The sequence below is a fragment of the Cyanistes caeruleus genome, chromosome 24, assembly GCF_971803275.1.
Source record: "Cyanistes caeruleus chromosome 24, bCyaCae1.hap1.1, whole genome shotgun sequence".
NCBI lineage: Eukaryota > Metazoa > Chordata > Aves > Passeriformes > Paridae > Cyanistes > Cyanistes caeruleus.
This window is the reverse complement of record NC_141724.1, coordinates 2,672,671-2,694,919: the sequence shown is the minus strand read 5'-3', so window position 1 is coordinate 2,694,919 and position 22,249 is coordinate 2,672,671. Positions and strand designations below refer to the sequence as shown.

The 22,249-nt window shown below is 61.2% G+C and overlaps 1 protein-coding gene across 1 annotated transcript; it reads right to left on the bottom strand.

Annotated features, from left to right (window-relative positions):
* Window positions 1–4,675: 4,675 nt before the first annotated feature.
* On the bottom strand, window positions 4,676–20,135 carry TFEB (transcription factor EB). The gene is made up of 9 exons (XM_086861790.1): window positions 19,642–20,135; window positions 9,260–9,504; window positions 8,935–9,189; window positions 8,765–8,845; window positions 8,079–8,199; window positions 7,885–7,941; window positions 7,444–7,519; window positions 7,186–7,333; window positions 4,676–6,881 (listed from the first exon to the last, which is right to left on the bottom strand). The coding sequence occupies exons 2-9, from the start codon at window positions 9,452–9,454 to the stop codon at window positions 6,441–6,443; spliced, it is 1,374 nt and encodes a 457-aa protein (XP_086717916.1). The 5' UTR covers window positions 9,455–9,504; window positions 19,642–20,135; the 3' UTR covers window positions 4,676–6,440.
* Window positions 20,136–22,249: the final 2,114 nt, after the last annotated feature.

Below are 22,249 nucleotides of genomic sequence, written 5' to 3'. Positions count from 1 at the left end.
CCTCGGCATCCTCACCTTACTGCTGGGGAAACTGAGGCAGGAACCGTCCCCCTGAACCTCAATTCCCTCTCCCAGGGCTTTTTGTTCCAGCACATCCATCGCCCTCTTCCCAGCTCCACCATCCTTCACCCCACCGTCCTTCGCTTTACAGCACACAGCCACTTCCAGAAATCCTCCCAGCGTTAAACCAGGAGAGAGGGCTCCCCAAAAATCCCCAGGGCTCCCCAAAAATCCCCAGGGCTCCCCAAAAATCCCCAGGGCTCCCCAACCCCGCAGCCTTAAAAAGCTGCTGATGGAAAAGCAGCAGGGAAACACACCCAGAGAGAGACCCTCCCCAGCCAGAGACTCACCCAGAGACCCAGCGAGCCCCTTCTCCTTGGAATAAATTTCTGGACAGGCATCAGAGGTTTTCCAGTCTCTTTATTACAAAGATTTCCGTGCTCTGGTTTCTGGGAGCCAAGGCAGCTGTGGCTGTTCTCCCACCTGAAAAAGCCATCCCTTCCTCCTGACCTCATCCCAAGCCACAGCAGCCCCAGGAGAGGCCTCGGGGGTTTGGGCTTCAGGTGGGGAAGGAGCAGCAGGAGCAGCTGAAGAGCTCAAATCGCAGGGAGGGCTCGGAGGGAGCCAGAAAGGAAATGAAGGGAGACGGTGGGAGAGGGAAAAACTCAGCCAGAGCCCGGCACTGAGGCAGGGAACGGCTCCAGATCCCAGGGCTGGGCTGGGGGTGCTGTGTGGCCACTGGGGATGAGTTCAGAGAGTCCAAGATTTGGGGTGAAGCCCTTTGATTTTCCCCCTCTGCTGCTCCTCTGCTCAGACATCCAGGGCTTGGCCACACAGAGGTGCTGAGGGATGGCTTTGCTCGTGCTCATCCCTTCTTCCCTCAGGATCAAGCCCATCCTCTGTTATTTTTAAGATTTATTTTTTTCCCCTCCCCAAGAAAAGTTTCTGCAGAAAATGCTCCGGGATTTGAGAAACAACTGGAAATGAGGATTTGGGAGGGGGTTGGAGACACATCCAAAGGCTGGTGCTGGGAGGTCCCAGCTCTCCTTCCATGGATCTCTCTTTTCAGACAAGCCCAGTCTGAGCACGAAGTGACAGAACCAAACCCAGATCTCAAACCTGTCCCGTGGAGCAGCTCAGGGGATGTGGCTGGTCCTGGAGCATCGTGTGCCCTGCTCCTGCCTGGGGACGGGTGTCAGCCCCAGAACAGCACGGGAAAATTCCCAGCAAATTCCAGCAGCAGCTGCCAGGGCGAGCTGGGGGTTCTGTGGTGCAGTTCCCACACAGAACCCTGAAATGGTTTGGCTTGGAAAGAAAGCTCACCCAGTGAGTGCAGGGACAGCTTCCACCATCCCAGGCTGCTCCAGCCTGGCCTTGGGCATTGCCAGGGATCCAGGGGCGGCCCCAGCTGCTCTGGGCACCTGTGCCAGGGCCTGCCCACCCTGCAGGGAACAATTCCTGCCCGAAATCCCATCCATCCCTGCCCTCTGGCACTGGGAGCCATTCTCTGTCCCCTGTCCCTCCATCCCTTGTCCCCAGTCCCTCTCCAGCTCTCCTGGAGCTCCTTCAGGCCCTGCAAGGGGCTCTGAGCTCTCCCATGAGAGAAGGTGAACATTCCCAGCTCTCCCAGCCTGGCTCCAGAGGGGCTCCAGCTCTGGAGCATCCTGCTGCCTCCTCTGGATTTACTCCTGGGGCTGCTGGAGCCCAGGGCTGGGGCAGCTCGGCAGGGCTGGGGCAGCTCGGCAGGGCTGGGGCAGGGCTGGGACAGGGATGGGGCAGGGATGGGCAGGGCTGGGGCAGGGCTGGGCAGGGATGGGGCAGGGCTGGGGCAGGGCTGGGCAGGGATGGGCAGGGCCGGGGCAGGGCTGGGGCAGGGATGGAGCAGGGCTGGGCAGGGCTGGGGCAGGGCTGGGGCAGGGATGGGCAGGGCTGGGGCAGGGATGGGCAGGGCTGGGCAGGGCTGGGCAGGGCTGGGCAGGGCTGGGGCAGGGCTGGGCTGGGGCAGGGCTGGGCAGGGCTGGGCAGGGCTGGGCTGGGGCAGGGCTGGGCAGGGCTGGGCAGGGCTGGGCAGGGCTGGGGCAGGGCTGGGCTGGGGCAGGGCTGGGCAGGGCTGGGGCAGGGCTGGGCTGGGCAGGGCCGGGGCAGGGCTGGGGCAGGGCTGGGCAGGGCTGGGGCAGGGCTGGGGCAGGGCTGGGCAGGGCTGGGCTGGGGCAGGGCTGGGGCAGGGCTGGGGCAGGGATGGGGCAGGGCTGGGGCAGGGCTGGGGCAGCTCGGCAGGGATGGGGCAGGGCTGGGGCAGGGATGGGGCAGGGATGGGGCAGGGCTGGGGCAGGGATGGGGCAGGGCTGGGGCAGGGCTGGGGCAGCTCGGCAGGCGATGTCTCGGCTGAGCGGGGCTGTGGATCCGTGGATTCGGGGGCTGAGAGCCCAAATCCCCGCGTCCAGCAGCCGGAGCCCCCCCGAGCCCCGGGGAGCGCCCCAGTGCCGCTCCCGAGCCGCGCAGCCCCGGCTCCTCCGCAACCTTCGGGCTCTCTCTTGTGGCTGCTCAGCCCTGCTGCAGCCTCGCCGCTGCCGTCCCGACCCGCCGGGGTCCCCTCCAGCCGCTCCCGGGGTCCCCATCCTTCCTCCTTCCCACGGGAAAATTCCCAACCCCGAAACTGGGGAGAGCACGGCGGGCAGCGGGCGGGACCCTCCTGCTGCCGGGGCTGCCGGGCTGGCCCCATCCCGCGGCTCTGTCTGTCCATCCCAGTCTGTCCCAGTCTGTCCCAGTCTGTCCCAGACTATCCCAGTCCATCCCAGTATGCCCCAGCCCATCCCAGTCCATCCCAGTCCATCCCAGTCTGTCCCAGTCTGTCCCAGTCTGTCCCAGTCTGTCCCAATCCATCCCAGTCCATCCCAGTCTCTCCCAGTATGACCCAGTATGCCCCAGCCCATCCCAGCCCATCCCAGTCCATTCCAGTCCATCCCAGTCCATCCCAGTCCGTCCCAGCCTATCCTAGTCCATCCTGGCCTATCCCAGCTCATCCCAGCTCATCCCAGTTCATCCCAGTCAGTCCCAGTCCATCCCAATCCATCCCAATCCATCCCAGCCCATCCCAATCCATCCCAGTCTGTCCCAGCCCATCCCAGTCCGTCCCAGCCTATCCCATCCCATCCCAATCCATCCCAGTCCATCCCAATCCATCCCAATCCATCCCAGCCCATCCCAGTCCATCCCAGTCCATCCCAATCAATCCCAGCCCATCCCAGCCCATCCCAGCCCATCCCAGCTCATCCCAGTTCATCCCAGTCCATCCCAGCCTATCCCAATCCATCCTAATCCATCCCAATCCATCCCAGTCTGTCCCAGTCCATCCCAGTCCATCCCAGTCCATCCCAATCCATCCTAATCCATCCCAATCCATCCCAGTCCATCCCAGCCCATCCCAATCAATCCCAGCCCAACCCATCCCATCCCAGTCCATCCCAGTCCGTCACCACCTCATCACCCCAAGCGCTCCCTCCCTTTCCTCTCCGTTGCCACCGAGTTTCCGTGGGTGGCTCTGGGGCTGTAATTAAGAGCCTCCTCTCCCGTCTCCGTGGCCGCTGTGGAAGCTCAGGAAAGCCCCTTTCGTCCTCTCTCTCTCCTTTATAATTTTATTTTTCCCCCCTCCTCCCTGCAGCGCATAAAGGGATGACAGCGCTCCGAGCCGGGGTCTTTTGCATTTCTGAGTTGGTTCTGTTAATTGGAAGGAGGGTTAAGAATCTGCAAGGTCGTTTCAATCTCCATCTGACCTTCAGAGTAATCCTCTATGCCAACACCAGAGCATGTCATTAAAATGAGGCCCCTCTTCCATATCCCGGCATCCCTTTATTCTCTCCTTGTGCACATTAATTGCTCATAAGTTGATTTGATCTCCCTATTCTGCAAGAAGTAAATTGCCCTCTTATTTCGCCATTTTCATCCTGTTTTCTTAATTAGGCCCTTAAAAATCTCTAGGGCCTCAGCCGGGCCTCAGGCCTCATCCTGGGAATAAATTTTGATCTCAGCCTGATAAAGAGTGAGCAAAGCCCGGGCTGGAACAATGTCATTGGCTCCCCTCCCTCCCCGTGTGCTATTCTCCTGACATGAAAAGGCTATCAGTTTTTCTCTGTGTTAATATAGGAAATAATTCACACTTCAGGCGTTGTTCTCTATTTAGTGTTCACACTCCCCTGATAAATCAAATCAGGGGTTTTTTTTTTATTTTTTATTTTTTAATTTTTTTTTCTCTCTAAAGTGTCTGGAACCACTCGCTCCTTCTCTTCCCCCTCCTCACCTTCAGCCTCTTCTCGCTCTTTTTTCCGCCCTTTCTCCTTTTAATAAAGTTTCCAAGATAAGCCCCTGTGATTTTCCAGCCTGGGAAGTCTAATTTAAGGTGGATTTTCTTGCTTTTTTCCCCCTCCTGTGTGTGTTTAACACCAGCACTGAAGGGAGTGGGAACCTGGCACGTGGCTGAGGGGCTGCAGACGTGGCTTGGGATAAATTTTGCCAGGCACAAGCTCAGCAGGACATTTTAAAAGTAGATTTTTTCCCCTTGCACTGTGCAGGAAAGTCCCCAAAACCAGAGGTCCCAGCACCCAGAAGGATTTTGCAGAACCCTGAGGTGATGCTGATCCAGCCTCCAGGACAAAGAAGAAGCTGCCACGCTCCAGGATGTTGTAAATAAATATATTTTTAATGATTTTTCTTCCATTCCAGTTCATTCTTTTATACATTTATTTATAAAACAGTAGTAAAATTTTTTAATCAGAGCACAGTGCATTAAAAAAAAAAAAAAAAAGAAAAACAAACGAAACTCCCAAAAAGATTAAAAAAAAAAATATTGTAATTATAATCCACAACTGTTTACTCACAGCCAGGGGAGACATCTCGTGCTGAGCAGTGCCCAAGGGCACCCTAAAGCCACAAAAATCCCAATTTCCCGTGGGATTTTGTGCTCCTGCCTTGGAGCCCCTCAGGAGAGCACAGATCTGAGGTTCTCGCACTCCCACAGGTCCCCAGCACGGCCCGGGGTGGCCCTGGAGGGGACAATTCTCTTTGCAGGCACTGATGGCAGCACGGAAAGGGTGCCAAGGCCTCCTGTGAACACCCCCAGCCTCCAGCTCAGAGCCCCTTCGGGGGTCTCCTGGATCCTTCTCTTCTCCAGGTGAGCACCTGGAGCTCCTCTCTGCTCACCCAGTGTCCCTCAGCTCCTGCTCCAACTCCTCCTCCCTCTTCCTCCCCACCTTCCACACTTCCCCGCACCCTCACGTCCCTCAGGCCCCTCTCCAGGGCTGTCCCCCACCTCCAATCCCAAATCCAGCCCCTCCCAGGACATCCAGGAGCAGGATGGGGGGCACAGAGTGACCCCCAGCCCCACAGGGGCACCCACAGCCCAGGGGGACAATGGCCAAGGGGTCTCCTCTCCTCTCCAGCTTCCCTCCCCTCCCTTGATAAATCCACGGAGGATTTTCCCTGTGATCCCCCTGCCCTTCCCAGCTCCCTCCCAGCCTCCAGCTGGATCGGGGAGTCTGAGGAGCCCAAAGCAGCTCCCCAGTGCAGAGCTGGGGAACAAACTGGTGACACTGGGAAGAGCAACAACCCCCGAATTCCAAGCTGGGAGCAGCAGCTCAGGTTTGGCAGCTGGCACAAACCAATCCCTGGTCACAGCCCGGCAGGACTTGCAAGAAGTATCCCCCAAAAACCCTTTTATCCTCCTGGGGCTCGGTGGCACAGGGCACAGACATCTCCAGGGGGCTCAGGGTCACCTGGCAGCCTTGCCCAGGGGTTTTGGGGTGGTGGGTGCTGCCCCACAAGGTGGGGGTGACAACAGGGGGTCGCTGGAGCATCAAACCCCCAATCCCACATGTTCTGGATGCCTTCAACACCCACCTGCAGACAACCGGGTGCCCTGTTAATGAACACACACTAATTAACACCTTGACACCCTCCTGTGAGCCCAGAGGCAGCGGGTGCTCCCAGGAAGGAGGAACTGGATGGACTGGGAAGTGTCCAGGGGCTGGGGAAGACTCGGTGGAGGTGAAGGATCCCAAAGCAAGGCGAGGAGACACCAAACTGGACACAAAGCTCGTGGCACCGTCCCTCTGCTCTCAGGCCTCAAGGCTCCGAGGCATCACCCCAGGGAAGGGGGTGAGGCCGGGAGGGTCCTGCTGAAAGGCAAAGCAGCTGAGATCTCACTCCCAGGCTGTGGAATCTGCAGTCAGGCCAACGCCACGGCAAAGCCAGGAAGGTCCATTCCCACTCCCGGCAAAAAGAAGCTGCGAAAGACACTGCGGCACCCGACCCCAGCCCCGTTGCATAGAGAAAGGTACTCCTGGGAAGATTCAAGTGCACGGTGGGACGGGCTCCTCCTGCCAGGAGCGTCCTGGGACTCGCCCACCCAAAGCTGGGGCTGCAGCCCCTGCCCCAGCAGCTCCCCATCACAGCATGTCTGCGTCCTCCATGCTGAAGCTGCTCCGGCGACTGCTGGCCTTGGAGGCCTCCGGGGACATGGCCGAGAACAAGGGGTCAGAGGCAAGGGGCAGCATGGTGTCCTGCATCAGCATCAAGTCCAGCTCCTTCTTGGATAGGGATGGGAAGGAAGCGCTGTGCCCGGGCTCCAGGCTGTCCGGGAAGCCCTGGGAGCCGTCGTCGAAGCTCAGGCTGTGGGTGAAGTCCAGCTGGTGATAGGGAGACTGGGGCGGCGCGGGCAGCGCCGGCTGCGCCTGCGATTCGGGGTCTGGGGGTGGCAGCAGTGGCTCCAGGGTCCCCTCGTCCCCGCTGGCTTCTTGCTTGACCACCTGCTGAGCCAGCTCGGCCACGTTGACCCCCGAGGGCGAGGAGGTGGGCAGCCCGTGGACGCGTGCCTGCATCTCCAGCTCCTGCCAAGGGGATACAGCGGGGCTTTGGTGGGGGTGTCACACCCGGGGACACGGCACAGGGACATTTATGGAGGTGGCAGGGACTGAGCAGCTCCCAGGGAAGGAGCCCCTGGAAGATCCATGGCAATCCTCAGCAGGCTGCAGTGAGCCTCAGACTTCAGGTTTGCCTCAAGGCTCTGCTCCTGGTGACTTCCCAGCCAAAAAAAGGCAGGAGACACCCTGGCCAAGGCCTCAGCGGGGCAGGAGCGAGGGGCTGGTGGGGCTGGGGTGGAGCAGAGGCAGGGAAGAGCCCAGGGAAGCTCACCTGGATGCGGAGCAGCAGCTGCTTGTTCGTCATCTCCAGGCGCCGCGAGTGATTCTCCAGGTCCCGGGACCTCTGCAGGTCCTTCTGCATCCTCTTGATGTAATCCACGGACGCCTTCAGGATTGTCCCTTTGTTCCAGCGCACGTCCCTGTCACCCAGGAGGGAAAAAGAGATGGACCTGGGTGCCAGCAGTGTGGCCCCTCACCTCCTCCCGGTGACCCCAGTGCTCCCAGTGCTGCGGGAGCCATGGGTACGTACAGGTCGTTGGCTTTGGGGATCAGCATTCCCAGCTCCTTGATGCGGTCGTTGATGTTGAACCTTCGCCGCCTCTCGACTGCGGGTGACAGGAGAGGGGTGCAAGTGAGGAGGCAGCAAGAGCAGGAAAGGCTCTGTGTCCTCTCCCACACGTCCTTCATGTCCCTCATGTCCCACAACCCTCTGTCGTGCCCCAGACAGGCCCTCTGGAATTGGGGAGCTCAGGATGAGGAACCTCAGGAGCCAACCCTGCTCCATCCCTGCCCCAGCAGGTCTGATCTCCCCCCCCAGAAGGACAACGGGGTGTCTTCTGTACCCCATTTGGGAAAGAGGGGCTCAGGGGGCCCTTCCTGGAAAGGAGGACCCAGCTCAGTGGGAATGAGGATGAAGAGTGATGGGGAAAGGCTGTGGGCTCAGGGGAGGGAAAGGCAGAGCTGAACTCACTCAGGTTGTGATTGTCCTTCTTCTGGCGCTCCTTGGCCAGGGCTCTGCTCTCAGCATCTGCAAGAGACCCCCGGTGTCACCCAGAGGGGACAAGGCTGCACCTGACCCCACGAGCATCCCGGGCTGGCACTGGAGCCCCTGTACCCCACGGGGACAGGGCAGCCCCACTTCTGTCACTGGCTCTGGGGCCATACCTGTGAGCTCTCTCTTCTGGGTGAGGTCGGCGGGGCAGGAGCTGCTGGTGACACCAACGAGTGACGCCGTCACCTGTGGGTCCCCACTGTAGACATTCATGTGACTGCTGGACATGGGCAGCTGGAGAGCAGAGGGACAGATGGGTTAGCTCTGTGCAGGGCTGGGGACCGGGATCACGCCCAGCTGGGATGGGAGTGCACAGCCTGGGCACATGGAATTGTCTTCCCATCTCCTTAAAGCAGCTTTCACCAGAGTAGAAAAGAAAACAGGACTTCAAAGGGCACAGCTGATCCCCTCCCATGGCAAACATCTTAAATAGGGCAGGATGAATCCCACTGGGAGCTGCCACACGGATCTGAGCCGGGGGACACTGCTGCTCTGGGGAAGCTCCTGGAAGGGAAACCTCTCCTGGCTCTCCCATCTCCCCACCCTTGCTCCCTTCCCATGCCTCTCTCCCGCCTCTCCAGCTTTTTAAAAGGGTTCCCAGCTGTCCTCAAGGGGGAAAACAGCTGGAGAACTCATGCTTGTGGGTGTTGCTGTCTCTGGGGACAAGGCTGGCTTGGGATGCCACCATGGCACCGCTGTGGGGACGTGGCAGGAGGTCCCCTCTGTGCCACCTGTGTACCTGCGAGGACAGGGCTGTGGGACCCCCAGCTGTGGCCCCTTCCTGTCACCCCTCACTCACCGTGTTGGGCATGTGGACTTCAGGGTTCATGTAGCCCAAAACGTCATCCAGGCGCATGATGTCATCGATGACCTCATCGAACTGAAAGGGAAAAGGACCCGATGCCCATGGGCTCCTCTGCCCTTCCCAGCACCCTGCGTGTCCCCAGCAGCCCGGTGACACCTCCTCACCTCCCGCTCGGGGTTGGAGCCGATGTTGAGCATGGCCATGGGGCTGTTGGGAGCGCTGTTGCCCGCCGAGGAGGACAGGACATGGCCGGGCCGGACGCCGGGGGACGCGGCCGGGGGTGGCTTGGGGGAGTGGCTGGCGGGGCTGACGTGGGCGGCGAACTTGTTCCCGTAGGTTTCGGAGAGATAAGCCTGGACCTTCTTATCCCGAGACTTCTGCAGGTGGTAGGTGGTGGGGTTCTCCAGGTAGGACTGGACCTGTGGGGAAAAAACCCATCAGGGACCCTGTGGGCTGTCCCAGAGCCGGGCAGGGGGGACACCACGGTACCTTGAGGACCTCTCCGGGCACGGGCGGCGGGGACTGGAAGTGGACGGGGGTGTTGATGGCGGGGCTGGAGGCCACGGGCATGCGCTGCTGCTGCATGTAGCTCATCATCATCTGCTGCTGCACCCGCTCCCGCTCCGCTTCCTGCTGCGCCTGCTGCTTCATCAGCTCCATCCGCAGCCCGATGCGGGACGCCATGGTGGCACACGGGGCTGGGAGCCACGAGCCCACCTGGCACAGAGGTCACCCTGGCAGGAGGACACGGAGCGTCACCGACAGCCTCGCACAGCGGGAAACTGAGGCAGAGGGTGACATCCCAGAGCGTCCGCACCGGCTGGTGACTGATCCTGGAGGATCATCCCAGGGCTGGCTCGATGGCTCTGCCCTCCTGTCACAGAGCAGGACGTGGTCCCACCACCCAGCCTGGCTGTGAGAGCCCCCCCGGCTGCCTCCTTACAGAAAACAGGGCTGAGAAGTGAAAAGCAAGCCCAGGGAGCTCCGGAGAAGGGGAACTGCCGAGGATGACCAAGGGGAAGGGTGGCCAGAGCTGGCATTGACAAGGAGAGGGAGGAATTAGGGTCTGGCAGGAAGGGAACCCCGAAGGAGCAGCCGGAACCCCACGTTGTGCACTCACCCCGGAGCCACTTCCCAAACAGCGCAGGCACGGCAGAACCCAGAGCGAGCCCGGCAGCGAAAGGGAAAGAGAAAGCGAGGCCAGAGCAGGAAGAAAAGGCCGGCGGGTGCCAGGAGCCGGGGGCAGGTTGAACCCCCCGGCCCGGCCGTGCCAAAGCCCGGCTCCGGCGCGGGGCGAACAAGGCGAGCTCTGTGCGGGGCCGGCACGCGAGCGAGGGGACGGGGGGGACCGCAGCGGCCCCCGCCCGGCACAGACCGGCCCTTGTTCCCCCGGACAAAGGGGACAGCGGCCCGAGGAGGGTGAAGGATGCCGGGGCACGGGGAGCTTTCCCACGCGGGGCTCGGGGATGCGGGAGGTGCCCTAGAGGGGTCCGGAGCGCAGCATCCCAAGGGAGCAGAGCATGGGGGGCGATGGAAAAGCTGCGAGGGGAACAGGCAGGAGGGGAAACCAGGCAGATCTGGAGGGTTTTGCTGTTTAAATGCAGAGATGGAGGGGCCACGGCGGTGGCAGCCACCCAGAGCCGGTGCCACGCGTTACCCGGAGGGGAAATTAAATCAAGGCAGCGCGGACGGCAGCGCGATTACACAGCTCAAGAGCAGCTATTGAGCAGCGAGGGGAAGGGAATTAATTAGCCATGGTGGCCTGTCCGAAGGGGGATGGGAGCCCAGAGCTGGGGACAGGAGCTCCGTTAACGGGGATGTGTGAGCAGCCTTGGAGGAGGACACGGGACAGGGAGAGTTGGGATGAGAAAGAGCAGAACTCTGGGAAAGACCCCAGCGAGAGCCCCCAGAGGATGGAACAAGGCGGAATTAAGGGGGAAACCCGTGGCTGATACCCACAGGGGATGTACAACCCCAAACATGAAGGGAAGGGCGAGGGGCTTTTCTCAGGAAGGGCTGGCACTCGTGGGTGTCACGGGAAGGGTGCCGAGGCACAGCCACCCACAGCACAGCACAGCACCCCCCGAGCCCTGCCGACCCCCCAGCCTGGCTGCAGGACCCCCCCAGCTGCCCCCTTATGGAAAACGGGGCTGGGAGAATCAAAAGGGCCCGAGAAGATTTGCAGAAGATGAGGATGAGGAAGGGTGGCCAGGGTTTGGCTTGGTGAGGAGAGGGGGGAAATTAGGTCAGGGTTAAAATAACACCTTTGGTTCTGCTTGGCTTCCCCCCACCCCCCAAAATGCTGAGCAGCTTCTGCTTTCGCTCTGAGTCAGCCCCGGCAGGAGGGCGGCAGCAGGACAGGATGGGGACCCGGGGCCCACGTCCCACCCTCCCCTGAGCCACGGGGACAGCCAGAAGAGCACATGGAATGGCAGCTCCATCCTGGTATTCCTGGGAGGGCACCCAGTGCTTCTCCCACTGAGCCAGAACCGTGCCAGCAGCAGTGGGAGCCCCAGACTGGTCCCTACTGGGAAAACCCAAGTCAGCCTTGTCCCTGGAGGCTGCAACACCCACAAGAATCAGTTCTCCAGCTTTTTTCCCCTTGAGGGCATCTGGGAACCCTTTTAAAAAGCTGGAGAGGCAGGAGAGAGGCATGGGGAGGGAGCAAGGGTGAGGAGATAGAAAAACCAGGAGAGGTTTCCCAGGCTCATCCTGGCGCACAGGGAGGCACAGCAGTGCTGGCAGGCCTGCAGTGGGAGATGGAGGAGCTGGGAAGGGGATGGGGGGGCTGAAAGGGAGGGCAGATCTGGATGATCCCAGCCCCTCTCCACAGCCCTACTGGGCTTTTCCTGTCTGGAGGAACACAGGACACGGGGCATGGAGTTGTGCTCCAGCAGCACCCCCCAGCCAGAGCCAGGGAATGCATCTCCCTTCCAAATATCTCCGCTGCCACTCAGCAGCACGGCTATTTCTGGCCCTTCCTCGCCTTCCCTCTGGGGGTGTTATTTCAGCAAGAACCCCACGTCCCGGGATGGCACTCAGGGGTGGCTCCAGCTGGAGGATCCCCAGAACTGCTCCAGCCTCTCTGGTCCCCCCCAGGACTTGCCACAAGCCCGAGCTGTCCCTCAGCCCTGCGGTGACAGCTGGTGGTGACAACAGGGGCGGCTGCTCAGCAACCGCTGGGACGTGCTGGAGGGACATCGGGCGCTGCCCCGCAACGCCGGGGGCCAGGCTGGTGACAGAGCCACTGCCTGAGCTGGCCAGTGCCACCTGAAGGGACACAACACCTGGAAGAGCCACAACAGTGTCCCCAGGTTCAGGTGTGGGTGAGAAATGCCCGGAGGCATTTCCCAGTTTAGCCAAGGGGGGATCTCGTTCCCCTCCCAGGGGAAGTGGCCCAGGGTGGCAGGGCCACAGCACCCCCTGCGAGTGCCACACACCTCCTGCCACCCCTCTGAGCACGGGGAGCGATGCCCTGCCGAGCTGAGAACCCCCAAACTCACTGCACGAGGCCCCACTCCTTCCTGTGCTTTATTTCCCGGTCGATCGTGGCCGTTTATGAGCGGAAAAATCCATCAGCAGCTCCGGGCAGGAGCGGGGACCCCCGGGGAAAGGTGGGGGGACAGGGCAGGGACCATCCACCCACCCAAACCCCACGCTGCTCTGGGAACTGAGGGGCAGCCAAAAGGAAAAGGAGAAGAAAGAAGTGAAAACAGCTTTGCTGCTCGCCACCCGCCGGCCCAGCCTTCCCTTCCTTCCTTCCTTCCTCGTTTTTCATTTTCAAACAGCGGCAGGTGGGGAGGGACACGGGAGGGAGCACGAGGGACCCCAGCCCAGGCAGGCACAGCTGGGTCCAGGCAGCCCCAAGCCCAAGGTTTGCTCCGATGTCACCGAGCTGTCGCCTCCCCACGCACCCACAAAGCCACCCCCAGCCTGGGGACGGGCTCTGCTGTCACCCTGCTGGGTGGGGACAGGGGACAACGAGGCTGGGCTTCCCTGGGTGCGGGGCAGAGGGGCTGGGGGACCCTGCAGGTGCCAGGGCCAGCAGGTCACAGCTCCCCTTGCTCCGGGCCAGCCCCGTGTTCCTCATTTGCAGCAGCCACACGGGGTGCAGGGGGGGAAGTTGCAAAAAAACCCCTCCAAAACTGCTTGTTTTTGTCACTGGGGTGAGCAACTGGGCTGAGAAAAAACATGGAAAAATTGATGTGGCCGCTGTCACCAGGCACAGGAGACAGGGCTGGGTGTGTCCCGTGGGGGCTGCAGGGACACCTCTGTAAATGCAGAGGGGCAAAAGCTGTCCCTGGTGACTCCAGGGGATGTGGCACACAGGGATCCCCCACCCTCCGTGTGCCTGAGCAGGTGCAGAGCAAGCACCCGGATTACAGGTGGAAAAGAGGCTGGAAAAGATAAAATTTAGGGAGGTGATAAGAAAGATGGAGAAAGAAAAGGGTCAGGAGAGCGAGGACAAGGGGGAATGGACTCCCACTGCCAGAGGGAAGGGACAGATGGGATATTGGGAAGGAACTGTTCCCGGTGAGGGTGGGGGGGAGCAGGGATGGAATTCCCAGAGAAGCTGTGGCTGCCCCTGGATCCCTGGAAGTGTCCAAGGCCAGGCTGGAGCAGCCGGGGACCGTGGGAAGGTGTTCCTGCCCATGGAGTGAGCTTTAAGGTCCCCAACCACTGTGACCCCACAGCCCAGCAGCACCTGGGGTGCCCCCAGCACTCCCAGCTGGTCCCTGGTGTGGCAGTGCCACCAGGACACCTGAGTGACAGTGCCAGGGACACCCCAAGGCTGCTCTGCACCACATCCCTGTGCTCCCTCCAGGCCAGGAATGCAGCTGGACCCTGTGGCCACCCCTTGGGGCACCGACCCACCCTTGGCAAGGCCAGCATGGGGGTGATTTATGCCCTGATGGGGACCCCCTGTGCCAGGCTCAGCGAGAATCCTTCCTCTCCCTGGGAATGTTCGGGGTGGGCAGCTCCAGGAAGGAGCTGCAGGGACAGGGGGCTCAGGAAAGGATTCCTCCCCACAAACAGGTAAACCTGGCAGTAGGGCCATCCCTGGAAACCCTGAGCCAGCACTGGCCACGAGCTCGGACCAGAGGCTGCAGAGATCCCATCCAGCCTCTGGGATGAGGACGGGTGGGAAAACAGGAGGAAAACCCCATTTCCAACCCCAGAGAGCAGCAACGCCCTCCCCATCCACCCACATGGAACCATCCCAGCCCCATCCATGTGCTGTGTGGGGCAGAGCTCCTGGGATGATCTGGAACCATCCCAGCCCCAACCAGGAGCTGTGTGCGGCAGAGCTCCTGGGCTCACTGGGAACCATCCCAGCCCCAGCCAGGAGCTGTGTGGGGCAGAGCTCCTGGGCTCACTGGGAACCATCCCAGCCCCAGCCAGGAGCTGTGTGGGGCAGAGCTCCTGGGATGATCTGGAACCATCCCAGCCCCATCCAGGAGCTGTGTGGGGCAGAGCTCCTGGGCTCACTGGGAACCATCCCAGCCCCAGCCAGGAGCTGTGTGGGGCAGAGCTCCTGGGCTCACTGGGAACCATCCCAGCCCCAGCCAGGAGCTGTGTGGGGCAGAGCTCCTGGGATGATCTGGAACCATCCCAGCCCCATCCAGGAGCTGTGTGGGGCAGAGCTCCTGGGATGATCTGGAACCATCCCAGCCCCAGCCAGGAGCTGTGTGGGGCAGAGCTCCTGGGATGATCTGGAACCATCCCAGCCCCAGCCAGGAGCTGTGTGGGGCAGAGCTCCTGGGATCAGTGGGAACCATCCCAGCCCCATCCAGAGGCTCCTTCCCGCGCTCCTGAGAGGGAGAAGGAGCAGGCAAAGGAGGGGTTTGGCAGAGCCATGCCGGGGTCAGTTGACAGCAGCAGCGAGGGACTGAGTCACCAGGACTGTTTTTAGCCCCGGCATCTCAGCAACGTGGAGCGGGACGTTGTTAACAGGCGCTGGGTCAGAGGCCAAATGTTTTCCCTGCCCCACGTTAAACACCGCCTGGAAAAGGCTGAGGGATCCGGCACAGGAAAAACATTAACCCCAAACACCCAGGTAAGCCTGGCCCACCCAGGAGGGCTCAGGGAAGCCTGGCCCACCCAGGAGGGCTCAGGAAAGCAGTGGAGGGAGAAGCATCAGGTCCTGATGCCACACAGGGCTGCGTGTCCTTTGTCACTGAATTAACAGGGTCCAGAAAAAAATCCCTTGGAATGGCCAGGAGAGCCCAGCTGGGCGTGACAGCCATTAAGGGGTTAATAATACACACACACACAACCTTGCTCAACCCAAAAATCCTCTCTTTCAAGCCCAAAAAAACCCACCCAGCTGAGGGATGGCTGTGGATCATCACCCAGCTTGGCACCTCCAGGCCAGGTTTGTGTGTGGGGAGAGGCAGGGGGACCCCCGGGACCCCCCAAAGCTGGGCAGGAGCTGCAGAGCCCTGATTGAAACATCACTGTCCGACTGACCGGGCTGGGAATTCACAGCCCCTGCCCCCTCCACGGCCTCCCCCCGCCAGCAGCAATTAAAAATAAAAGTGTGAACAGGCAGGAGGGTGGGCTCAGCCACCACCCCGGGCACGGTGAGTAATCAGGGCACAGGAGGGGACCGCGGTGACCTTGGAGGGGACGGGCAGGCTCCAGGTCCTGCTCCACATCCCCGGGAAAGGAGTGAGCTGGGAGCGCAGCCCCGAAGGAAAACCCCGGCTCGGGGTCACTCCGGGCGATTTGGGTGTTGGCTTTTTGAAATAACCGCATAAATGAGCAATCAGGGGAACTGGCAGGACAGCACCGGGATCCAGCCAGGCAGACACTGCTCCAGGGGGCTGGGACAGCACCACCACCCACTCCAAAATTCTAGAAACCATCCTAGAAAGTGCAGAGAAACCATCCCAAGAAGTGGGGAGAGGCCAGGCCATCCCAGAAAGTGGGGAGAAACTATCCCAAAAAGTGGGGAGGAACCATCCCAAAAAGTGTGGAGAAACCATCCCAAGAAGTGTGGAGAGGCCATCCCAAGAAGTGGGGAGAAACCATCCCAAGAAATGGGGAGAAGCCATCCCAAGAAATGGGGAGGAACCATCCCAAAAAGTGGCGATGCTCAGCAAAACCTGGAGCTGCAGGCACCCCAAGCTCACGGTGCCACCTGCTACCAGCACAAGGTGACAGGGCCACCCCCTGCCCCCCTTGGCAGTGCCAGAGGCACTCCCAGTGCCGCCTCCATCCCTCCTCCCTCCCAGCTCCATGCTGCTGGAAGGAGGTAATATTTATAAATACGCCGTGTCCAGCCCCCAGCACCCAGCCGGGAGGCTCGGTGCAGGCAGAGCTCGTGTAACCAGGGCCGGCAGCCCCAGGAATAAACAAATTGGGGACATCCCCTGCCTTGTCCTCCCAAACCAGCCCAGGGCTCGCCATCCCCCCCGGCAGCACCTCCTGTGCCCGGCCAGCGCCGCTTACCCGCTCAGGAGAGCTTTGTGCTGTGCCCTCCTTTCTGCCAGGCTCAGCCCGGCACTTTCCTGCTCCGTGAAGGTCAAACTGGTCTCTCGGGAGCCCCCGCTGCCAGCCCAGCCCCTGGCCTGGCACGGTGCCGCCTCTCCCGGGCACGTTGCGCCGGTTGGACCCGTGCAGGAGCCCAGAGGTTTCTTCCCACCAGGCTGGGATTTCTCCTCGGCCTGCCCCGTTTCCCCAAAATGCTCAGCCAAACCCGCTGGCAACTCAGCTCCCTCCTGCCCTGGCAGCAGTGTGGGAGCAGGGAAACGCTCCCCGTGTGTGCCAGGTGGATGCAGCCCTCTCCTCATTTCCTCCAAAATATTCCCACCCCGTGCGGTCACCCCAAAATCCCGAGGGCACGGCCTGGGCAGGAGCCAGCGCTGCTGCCCTCGCGTGTCCCTGAGGCTCCGAGAACTCCCCCGGAGTCCCCACACTGGGAGTTTCAGGTTTATCCGGAATTTGCAGCCATTTAACCAAAGGAGGGGAGCGAGGCAGAGCTCGGGGTGTGGGGAGTTTGTTTGAAGCCCAACGCGCTCGGAGGAAAGGTGACAAAACCCCAGGGGCAATTCCTAGAAGAGGCTTTAAAGATAAGGTGGCACAACCTGTAGGGACCGTGGGGCACTGGGAGACCTTGAGCCCTTCCCAGGTGATCCCAGCCAGCAAATCATCCCACGGTGCCCATCCCAACGCTCCTGCTCCGGCTCTGCAGCACTCACCTCCCCAAAACACCCCCCAGAACTTCCCCTGCGCCTCCAGAGATGGAGCATCCCCCATCCCCGGTGTTCTCAGCCTCCCGGGAAGGCGAGGAGCAGCACCCGGAGCTCATCCTGGAGCACAGGATTCCCACATTCCTGGGAATTCCACGTCAGGGGCCTCTGTGCAGGCAAATCCGCAGGGAAAACCCGCTCCAACCACAAGCCAAGTGCCAGCAGGAGGGACACAAACTTGGAATGGATTAGGGAAGAGCCACTGGGGCTCTTTCTGGACGTGCCAGCGAGAGGAAAAAAAAGGATGAGCGCATAATCCCTGTGTGGCCAGGGAGAGATCGCCACTGCCACCCTTCCAAGTGTCACAGCGCCGGTGACAATGACCACAGAATCACCCCTGTGATCCTGGCTGCCTCCATGCTGGGATCACACAGCTTGGAAAAGCTCATGGAGGTGATGCCACCACGGGAAGGCCACCACGGGGCGGTGACAGCGCAGCTGGCACCTCCGAGCACCCCCTGCTCTTTTATGGGGTTGTCAAACACCCAGCGCCGGCTCCCTGGGATCCTCCTGGGATTGCTGACAGCCAACAGGGGCTCTGGGAAGTTGTCACGGAACAGCCACAGCAGCAGGGCCACCACAGGGACGTGTGGTGGCACTGCCCCACGCCCAGGACACCGCTGCTTCCCCCTGTCCGCTTCCTCTTTGTCCGGGATATGGGATAACCCCGCACAGGGCAGTTACAAAACAGCTCCCTTGGGGTGAGTCCGGCTTGAGGTGCCCTCTAAAACCACCCCAAAACCTCCAGATGGGAATTTTTGTCCCCACAGAGGGAACAGGGATGTGGCAGCTCCATCCCTGACTGTGCCCCAGGAAAGGAGCAATCCAGGGATGAGATCCCAGCACATCAGACTCCCAGCTCCCCATTCCAACACTCCATGGGAGGAGCCAGAGGATGTTTTTACCCTCAGCACTGTGGATTTTTGGAGAGGAACATCCCCAGCGTGGCCCCCCCAGCCCCATTTCCCTGTTTGTTGTGCTCAAACCACCCCACCCTCAGCCCTGGGAATGTCCCCTCTGCTCTGCTGACCCACCACATCATCCCAAGGGGATCTTCCCATTCCCAGCAGCACTTCCAGGGAAACAGGGAACGCAGGGCAGGGCGGACCAGGAACACACACGTGCTGCAAAGTCGGTGCCGTGAAGCGTGGAAAAAGCAATAAAATCCCTGGCTGGAATCACGGCTCCATCCCAAACACCCGGATGCTGGATGGCCCCGCTGCAGCCAGCTCCACCCCGGCGCAGTTTCCTCCTGATAAGGGCGGGCAGGCAAGGCCAGCATCCCCTGGAAAACACGCCGGGCCAGCATCCCTCGGGAGGCGAACCCAGAATCCCTCAGGAAGCAAACCCAGCATCCCTCGGAAAACACCGGGCTCCCCTCCACGTGCTGGCCTGACCATCCCCACCCGAATCTGGGTTGTTTCCCAACTCCAGCCACCCCAATCCCAAATTCCCACCGCTCTCCAGCGCGGTTTTCCCAGCCGGATCCCTCCTGCAGCAGGTGAGCGAGCGCAGGCTGGGAGAAACCAGCCCCATTCCCAGCTCCGGCCGGAGCAGCCGTGCATGAAGCCAAGCAAACACGGCAGGGAAGTACAGAGAAGGGGTGGGGGTAGAGAAAAAATAACCCCCCAAACCCTCCCTTCGCTGCCTGCCGGACTCTGTTATATAAAAAACACCAACTCCCTCCAGTGCCCCAAGGGCCGGGAACACGCAGGAGCGCCGGGATTCCTGGAAACGGGCCCTGCTTTCCCCGGACTCGCACCGGCTTATTTATTTATCTTACAAGAGCACAATAACCACCAGATTTTCTTCGTGTTTCTAGTTTTTGTTGGGGTTTTTTTTTGGGTGTGTTTTTTTTTTTTTTTTTTTAAAGGAAATCTCCCCCATCATCTGACTGCCCGAAGCTCTGGGGGCTGCGTAATCCTTTCCTGCCTCGCAATTAATTCATGAATGTAATTAATCGGCGGCTGGAGTCTCGGGGTAGCCCTCTCTATGCCCCCCCCTCCCCAAATTTCCCCGGGGAGGGGGGGACACACGCTGTGTGTCCTCTTGGTGACCCCCTAAAAGCCGTGCGACACGAGGCATCCCAACTTCTCCCATCTTCTCCGACCCCAAAAAGGGGGTCCCGCTTTGTGTCCCCCAAGCCGGGGAGTGCCCGAGACACCCCCGGGTGTCCTGGAGCATCCGTGCCTCAGTTTCCCCACGCGTGGAGCACCGTGTTCCGGGGGGTTCCCGATGGGAGAGGCGACCCGGGCAGGTCCCCCCGGGCTGCCGGGGGGTCTGGCAGCCCCCGGGACCGCCGGTTTTGGGGTGGGGACATCGGGATGAGCTGCCGGAGACCCCCTAAAACCCCCGCAGCACCAGGAGCAGCCGGGCCCGAGCCTCCCGGGGCCCGCTGCCGGGAGCGAGGGGGAGCGTATTATTTACAGCAAAATAAGGGGAAAAAAAGCAACTACGAGCTCAAAGCGCCCCGGGATGGCGCAGGAGGGGAGGGAGCACCCCAACACCCCCATAGCACCCCCATAAAGGGGGCTCCCAGCCGAGGGGGCCCCGCTGTGCGGCTGCTGAGCCCCCCCCTCACCAGGGACCCCCGGGACCCCTCACCCCTGCACTCACCCCTGGGGAACGGCGAGAAAACGAAGTGGTTCGGCTACGCTCGGCTGCTCTCGGCTCTGTTCGGCCTCGCTCGGCTGCGCTCGGCCCGGCTCGGTTCGGCTCCTCGGCTCTGTTCAGCTCTGCTCGGGTCGGTTCGGGTCTGTTCGGCCTCTCTCGGCTGCGCTCGGCCCGGCTCGGCCCGGCCCCGCTCGGATCGGTTCGGCTGCGCTCGGGCGGGCTCCTCGGCTCAGTTCGGCTCCACTCGGTTCTGCTCGTCCTCGGCTCGGTTCGGCTCCTCGGCTCGGTTCGGCTCGGTTCGGCTCCTCGGCTCGGTTCGGCTCAGTTCGGCTCGGTTCGGCCGCGCTCGGCACGGTTGGCTCGGGCTCCTGGGCTCGGCTCAGCGCAGTCCGGCCCGGTTGGGCTCGGCTCGGCCCGGCTCGGCCCCGTGCCGAGGGAGGGCGGCAGCAGCGCCCGCCCGGCCCGGCGCGGCCCGTTCCGCTGCCCTCGCTCCGCTCTGCCGGCCCCGGGCACGCCGGGAGCTGAGGCCGCGCCTGCCGGGACTTGTAGTCCCCGCCCGGGCCACGGCGGGAGTTTGCTCTCGGCGCTTGCCTTCCCTGAAGGTGGGGGGGGCCTCCCCAAAAATGTTTTTTTTTTCCCCTAAAGCGGGTGTTTCCACCCCAAAAACGGGTCGGGAGAGGAGGGGTGGGGTGGGAGGTGCAGGTAGCGCTGTGTTTGGCTTGTGCAGTCCCGTGAACCAGGATCATGCATCCCTTTCCTTCAGGAGCACGGGGGGATCATGGAGCTCCCTGCAGCAGGAGCCTGCATCCCCTCACACAGCGATCACACAGGGATCCCACAGGGATCACACGGGGATCACACTGGGATCACACTGGGATCACACCGGGATCACACGGGGATCACACCGGGATCACACAGGGATCACACAGAGATCCTGCATCCCCTCACACAGCGATCACACCGGGATCACACCAGGATCACACCAGGATCACACAGGGATCACACCGGGATCACACCGGGATCACACAGGGATCCTGCATCCCCTCACACCGGGATCACACTGGGATCACCCCGGGATCACCCCGGGATCACACCGGGATCACACAGGGATCACACAGGGATCCTGCAGTTCCTCACACCGGGATCACACAGGGATCACACCGGGATCACACGGGGATCACACAGGGATCACACCGGGATCACACTGGGATCACACCAGGATCACACCGGGATCACACAGGGATCACACGGGGATCACACAGGGATCACACGGGGATCACACAGGGATCCTGCAGTTCCTCACACAGGGATCACACCAGGATCACACCAGGATCACACCGGGATCACACAGAGATCCTGCATCCCCTCACACCGGGATCACACCGGGATCACACAGGGATCACACGGGGATCACACAGGGATCACACCGGGATCACACAGGGATCACACAGAGATCCTGCATCCCCTCACACAGGGATCACACCGGGATCACACCAGGATCACACTGGGATCACACCGGGATCACACTGGGATCACACAGGGATCACACAGAGATCCTGCATCCCCTCACACAGCGATCACACCGGGATCACACAGGGATCACACCAGGATCACACGGGGATCACACTGGGATCACACAGGGATCACACGGGGATCACACAGGGATCCTGCAGTTCCTCACACCGGGATCACACCGGGATCACACTGGGATCACACAGGGATCACACAGGGATCCTGCATCCCCTCACACAGCGATCACACAGGGATCACACCGAGATCACACCGGGATCACACAGGGATCACACAGGGATCACACAGGGATCACACCGGGATCACACCGGGATCACACAGGGATCACACGGGGATCACACAGGGATCACACGGGGATCACACAGGGATCACACCGGGATCACACAGGGATCACACAGAGATCCTGCATCCCCTCACACAGGGATCACACCGGGATCACACCAGGATCACACTGGGATCACACCGGGATCACACTGGGATCACACAGGGATCACACAGAGATCCTGCATCCCCTCACACAGCGATCACACCGGGATCACACAGGGATCACACCAGGATCACACGGGGATCACACTGGGATCACACAGGGATCACACGGGGATCACACAGGGATCCTGCAGTTCCTCACACCGGGATCACACCGGGATCACACTGGGATCACACAGGGATCACACAGGGATCCTGCATCCCCTCACACAGCGATCACACAGGGATCACACCGAGATCACACCGGGATCACACAGGGATCACACAGGGATCACACAGGGATCACACCGGGATCACACCGGGATCACACAGGGATCACACAGGGATCACACGGGGATCACACTGGAAACAGCGGATTTTTGAGGTGGTCATGTGCCATGGGCAATGGGATCACCTGAGCATCACCCACACTGGACCTCAAGATCACCACCCCAATCCCTCTGACCCTGCTCCTCTCGGGGCCACCCACACCTCAAATCCCTCCTCCTCTCCCTCTTTGGAGGCTGCAGCCATGAGTTTTTCCCCTGGAGAACAAACCCAGGGTGTTTTCCTCAACCTGAGCATCTTTGCTTTAATTCCTGATTTAATCCCTCAT

What these genes read in the sequence shown, in the direction of transcription:
- TFEB (XM_086861790.1), bottom strand. Translation starts at nt 9,454, where the DNA reads ATGGCGTCCCGCATCGGGCTGCGGATGGAGCTGATGAAGCAGCAGGCG. An exon ending in GAAGGACAATCACAACCTGA is followed by an intron (nt 7,520 to 7,884) that starts GTGAGTTCAGCT and finishes TGTCACCCGCAG; the next exon opens with TCGAGAGGCGGCGAAGGTTC. An exon ending in ATCCCCAAAGCCAACGACCT is followed by an intron (nt 7,334 to 7,443) that starts GTACGTACCCAT and finishes CCTGGGTGACAG; the next exon opens with GGACGTGCGCTGGAACAAAG.